Below are 6,000 nucleotides of genomic sequence, written 5' to 3'. Positions count from 1 at the left end.
ACTAAGACCTGATTCTGTGCCTGGTAGCACGCTAAGCACTGTGGCTGCCAGTCCTCGCCTCCCACCAAAACCGGCCAGCCACCCTCCTCCTCAACCAGAGCACATGCTCTGTACCTGAGCAGGTCCGCCGGGGAAGCCAGTCTTCCAGCGTGCCCCTCTCCCGGCCTACAGGTGTGTGCATTCCAGTGACAGATGGCGATCGCTTCACCTGTGGCGCCAACTCATCCATTTTAATGAGATTTCCCCCCGAATAGTGGACCACCAGACTGAATTCACACTCATGCAAAAATGCATTTAAAATTGCATTGCAGTGAAGCCCTTTTTACAAGTAGAGCCATACGTTGTGGATTTCTTAGGGTGTTACATAAACATGTATTTCAAATCTCTAGTCAGGTTCCAAGTAAGAGATCAGCTGTGCTTTTTTTTTTTTTCTATTAGCAAATATAACAACATAATCTGATTTTTAGGATTTCAGAAGTGGGCATTCAAGTTAACGGGCAGTTGTCAGAGCTGGATGATAATCAGCATTGGAGAGATTCAGTGCTTTGTGTTAAACTGAGGTAACTGGTTTATAACACTGTATGTTTCATGTGGATAACATATTTCTGCTTCACTAAACATTACAGTGTGTTCACCACCAAGGGCTATTTCTGTCTGCCACCATACAGTTGACCCCCTTTTACCCATTTCCTTCTCTCTCTGCCCCCCCACCCTCACCCCAGCAATAGCATTTTTCTCCAAAATGATCAGTCCATAATACAGTTTACATACGACACAATATTATTGGTAAATGGTCTTTATTCAACTGTCCCCGCCCCTCCCCAGTCCCATTTAAGTCAGCCCTTTATTTAAAATGGTCTGCAAAGGTTGGCTAGTGTTTCCTGTAAAGTCTGATGACCAAGAAGCCATATCTTTGGTGAAAATGGAGTTTGGAAAACAAAACTGAACTCTTAGCATTTCTTACAAAATCATGATGCTGCCAGATTCCAGTCTCAGGAGCAAAGGGGTCGGGGACTGGCTCTGACTTTCGGTCTTGAAAAGCGGTTTGATGAACACAGTTTACTGTCAGGCCCAGTGGTTTTCAGAACTGTTAACAGGATGTGCAAGGGGCACGGCTTCCTGGGTGATGTCACGTGTTCTCAACACTTCTGCGTCGCTCATTGTTTACAAAGTAGAACCTTACCTCTTCATGCCTGTCTGAAATAAACCAGATGGCTGCTTTCCTTCCTGTCCCTGCTCTTCTGGCTGGGGACAAGGACAGTGCTCCCGTTACTCCCAGTTAGGGAAGTCCTGAGCCAGCGCCCACAACCAGAACCGAGAACAGCTGAGGCGCTGGCGGGGGTCCCCGCTGCCTCGGGAGCACCACTCGTGATGAAGACATTTGTCCTCTTCTCAGTACAGACAGAACTCAGTGTAAAGTCGGGGCTGCCCCAGATTTTGTCCTCTTATGTCAGCTTATTTGACATGTGCTTTTAAAAATCAGCACTTGCAAACATGGTCTTTTGCGCCGAGTCAGAGGTAACAAAGGCACGCAGGGAACAAAGGGGTCCCCCATGCGGCAGAGAAACAACCACCATTACTGTCAGGGGGACAGGGGGGAGGGCAACCCTGCCTCCAGGGAGGTGCTGTTAACTGGACCACAGAGACCGCTACAGGCCACGGTTTCCATTTACTAGTTTGTCCTCTTATTCTTCCCAGGCAAAACAAATCAGTTTAATGTTACAGGTTTTTTATCTGAGGGTGGGGAGGGGGTGTTATCAATCAACCGCACAATCTTTGACATATAACTTAATTTTTTATGTGATATTTCAGTATATATTTTATTCATTAAATTTATTTGAAAACTGATGCTGTCTTTTTTATGGAGGAAAAAATCACTTATGCTCAGATCTCTGCTTTCTGGGATCCCAGAGCACTGAATGAGCGACAGCAGATTTACTCAGTGGATGGGAGAATACCACTACTTTCTGGTATTAATACTAAGGCTCATACCCTCCTCCCCCACCATGAGAGCTCCAAAGAAAACACTGCCTCCAGATCACCGTCTTTCTCCATCACTGCCCATCCCCGGCACCTAGAACAGTGCTGGGCCCAGAGAACCTGCTTACAAATGGATGAGCGCCCTGCAGAGTGAGATGTCCTCCAAGGATGCTACAGCATCTGAAAGAGTGTGTGCACTCAGCATCACTGCGTTTCTCACCATCGCGGCACCTCTCCTGGCACCCTGCGATGTCCATGAAGCCTCCTGTGGAGGTGGCATCTCAAGGCGCAGGTGGGCAGGGCTGGCTGGCTGGGCCCGGGACACCAGCGTGCACAGGCTCCGGCCGAGCCTTGGCAGGGAGACCCGAACCGGTCAGGACGACAGCTGCCTCTCCAGCGCCTCCTTGATCGTTGTCGGATCTGCTCGGCCCAGAGTCGCTTTTCGGACCAACCCGATCAGTTTGTTTATAGCTCTGGGGTTTCCCTTCTTTAGATCCATTACCTTTAAAAACAGAAATTATTTTAGAGGGGAAAACAGAGATTCTTGCCTAAAAAAATCCTAAATCAAGTTTGGGTTTACTGAAACAAATTTAGTTTCTTTTTTCTGAATTAGATACAAAATGAGAGGAGGACAAAGGGGAGCAGTGGCCTTTGGAGGAGGCTTCTGGGCTCCCGGCAGAGGCGCCACCAGCTCCCGGGCCTCCTGGTTAGAAGGCGAGAGGAGGGCTGTGGGGCGTCACAGCTGAGCCTCGGTGCCCAGTGCCTGATCGTGAGGACCGCCCCCCCAAACCCTTCAGGCATTTCAGTGGGCCCTCCTCCCCCAGCCTCCTGCCAAGCAGCTCATTTGCTAGAAGACAAATCCACCAGATTGCAACGCTCCCCAAGCATCCGGGTCGGGGTGCCGGGCGGGCGGGCAGGCAGGGGCGCTGAACACTGTCAGCCAGCCACCGCGTCAGGGTCGCCCGCCCGACCTGCCCTGATCAGCCCGGCGCCTGCGCGGAGTTGCGCGCACTGCCGCAGACTGAGTCTGAAAGGGGAAGTGTCTTTATCAGCCACTCCAGATGAGGCCGGGAGATGGAGACTGCCGAGACCCCGTGCAGGCTCATTCTCCTTATGGAGAGCTCTTCACAGGCTGTTAGTGTCCCTGCAAGCTGATGAGTGGGTGGCATCCTTCTGAAACGCACGGTAGCAGTTTTTACCCCACTGAAAAGAATCTCTGCACAATGATTAGATTTGGGGGGGGGGGGGAATGCGCCTCATTTTAGCTTTTTTCTATTTCGTTCTCTGCTCACAACACAAAATATCTGATTTCCAGCTCCGTTCCCGTGAAGGACTTGCTCCATAATTTACAAATAATTTTCAAACTTTCTGTCTTTCCTCCCACCTCTCCAAGGCAGAGAACTGAGGTGTCTGCCCCTGTGCAGATAAACAGGTGGGGGCCCTGTGAAAGCACCCCCTATCACGGGAGGTGGACAGTGGCCAGTGGCTGATTCCCCCTCCCACCGGGATGCCGTGAGACTCCACTGCAGGGGTGGATCTTCCGCCTAGGAAAAGCTGTGTTTTTCCAGTATTCACCTAACTGCATCTCTTGACTTTAGCTAAAAACAGAAAAATAATTGGAGGATTACGGATGAAACTGGGCTAGCCGTTGTTAGGACGCTCCTCTGGACTGCTGGGCAGAGCAGCAGAGGCGCCGGGGTGAGCCTCAGGCCACCCTCCGCCCGAAGCCACTGCGCCTGCGTGACCGCACCTCCCCGCGGGCCTCATACCACGTCGGGATGCGCCTCCAGCGTGGAGCGGCAGAGCCGCTCCAGGACCTCCAGATCCTGCAGCAGTTCGAGATTCTTTTCTGCAACGATCTGTGCTGGGGTCTTGCCTTCATTCCTCCAGAGCTCCTCAAACACCTGTTGGGGGGAGTGGGTGGAGAGAGGAGGGCTCAGCTCTTATGCCAGCTCCACCTGCTGGGGCAGGAGGACGGGTCGGTGAGTTCCAGCCACGCGCAGACACTGAGCCCGGGACCACGCTGGTGGAGACGGAGATGGGTCATCCGCACGGCGGACTCCGTGATTCCTCACAGGGCCCCGCTGACACGAGTTCCACTGGATGAATGAGCGGAGGGGACGTGTTGGCTCATAACAGAAATCACCTGCAAGGACTTCTTTTAAGCATCTCTGCAGCAACCCTTTCCCGGGAGCAGGTGTGGATACTGCCTGCAGCCGGGGCCTGGAAGCTGAATGCCTGGCGGTCACGGGCCGCTGCAGCCACTGAGGCTCAAAGTGCAGAGCCGGCCTGAGTTGACCACCCAGGCTCAGCCTGGTTGCCTGGCACCCAGTACAGCTGGGACCCAACAGGCCCCAACCCTGGCTGGATCTGCCTGGGCCAAAATAACCAGAGGAGAGGCAGCTCAGGGATCACAGCCAAAATACAGCATTCCCAACAAGGCTGGGAAGATGCTTTTAAATGCAGAGAGGCTCGCTGCTCCCAGAGTGGGTGGCGGGCTAGAGCTGGGGTGAGGACCAAGTGACCCAGGGACGCACACCCCTCGGGGGCCTCCAGGAGCAAATGCCAGGGGGCCGCAGTGTTCTCCACGCCAGAGTTAAGAATGCATCAGCTTATTAGCTGTCCAAATCAGTCAAGTGGCGCCCAGCTCCAGCCCCCGTGAGCTGACACAGTGGGTTCCAGAATCCAGTCCTCTGCTGCTTCCCATTTAAGACAGAGACTGCACTCCTGGCTGGAGTCGAGCAGGGCGGGAGCCTCTGCTGGCGGCCCAGGCCAGACTCCTCGGGCTCCCCTGGCCCCCTTGCTGCAGTCATCCTGGCTCCGGGGTTGCCAGCCTCGTGCTGCAGCACTGATCCTCAGCTTTTGTCCGAGTTTGATCTCCACCCTGGGAAGCACTATGGAAGCGCAATTGTTTCTGGCTGGGTGTGTGGCTCCCAGGCCTGCTGCTGCCCATCCAAGACAAACCGTCACAAGGGGTTCCTACCAGCAGAGTGGAGAATGCAGCTGGGGACCCCTGAGCACACCCTGCCCACCAGAGCCGGCTCTGACACATGGGGCAGAAACTCAGCCTTCAGTTGCTGCACGTCAAGCACACAGCCTTCTAACCACCACCCGACTGTGTCGCTGGCTAGTTAGTTTTAAAGGGTCTGCAGGGAAGGCCAGGAGAGCACAGAGCCCCCTGGCCTGCCCCCGCCTGTTTGGGTTTCCAGGGTCAGAGTGTGGGGAGAAGACCTGCTCCAGGGGGGGTGGCGACAGACAAGACAGAGAGGTGCCCATCTGGGCAGAGGTAAGCGTCATGAAAGGTCTTTCTCCCAGAAAGGCACGGACATCAACGTAGGCCTCTGAGAGAAGCAGGCCCAGGAAAACATCCAAAGAACTGACCCGCCAAAAAGGGAGAAACAGACATCAAATCATTTGAAAGTTTTACTGCACGCCATAACATTTTCTGCATTAAAAGGTTTCTGGTGATTTGTTTAAAAGCAGACCTCTGAGAAGACAAGTGGAAACGGCTTACACGGCGCGCTAAGGAGACAACCCCTGGGGGACAGCGGGCCATGTGCCCCTCCCTCAGGCTCGCACGGTGGAGACACGCATGCATCTGGGGTGCTCGCTCTCGGGGCCTGGCTGGCCAGCAGTCTATGCAACACGGAGGGCCGCTGAGTCCCTGGAGGCTCGGGACCTTAGTCTGCCAGCCGCAGCGGGCTTGTGGCTCTGCAGGTGGGGTTTGGTGGGCCCTGTCCTTGGCAAGGACAGGAGACAGGGGCTCTGTCAGTAGACAGAAATGGATCTTGTGAGAGGAGAGCCCCGGTGCTTTTGTCTGCAGTTACCAGAAGTTGCTCAAGGTGATAAATAAGCTTTGAGTTTCTGTTGCCCTCCCAACTCTTCGGTGCTGGGGGAGCTAAGGGGAGGAGGTTTGTAAGTCTCAGAAGCACTGCTGGGACACCTGGGGGGAAGGGGCAGTGGAACGTGTCAGGGATGAAAATAATGGGTGATGATGGAAGGGACAGCCAGGTGGCGAAA

At 54.0% G+C, this 6,000-nt stretch overlaps 1 protein-coding gene across 1 annotated transcript in view; it reads right to left on the bottom strand.

Moving 5' to 3' along the window:
• Positions 1 to 271: 271 nt before the first annotated feature.
• GATB (glutamyl-tRNA amidotransferase subunit B) overlaps positions 272 to 6,000 on the bottom strand; it is a 92,536-nt gene continuing 86,807 nt past the window's right edge. Inside the window, exons 12-13 of the mRNA XM_043484608.1 lie at positions 3,750 to 3,884; positions 272 to 2,482 (exon numbers count right to left, since the gene is read on the bottom strand). Of these exons, the coding sequence (XP_043340543.1) occupies positions 2,354 to 2,482; positions 3,750 to 3,884 (264 nt within the window). The 3' untranslated portion in view covers positions 272 to 2,353. The remainder of the gene's footprint in view (positions 2,483 to 3,749; positions 3,885 to 6,000) is intronic.

Source organism: Cervus canadensis, chromosome 1 (genome assembly GCF_019320065.1).
Source record: "Cervus canadensis isolate Bull #8, Minnesota chromosome 1, ASM1932006v1, whole genome shotgun sequence".
Lineage (NCBI taxonomy): Eukaryota > Metazoa > Chordata > Mammalia > Artiodactyla > Cervidae > Cervus > Cervus canadensis.
Note: the sequence above shows the minus strand (reverse complement) of the source record. Positions and strands in the feature narration are given on the sequence as shown.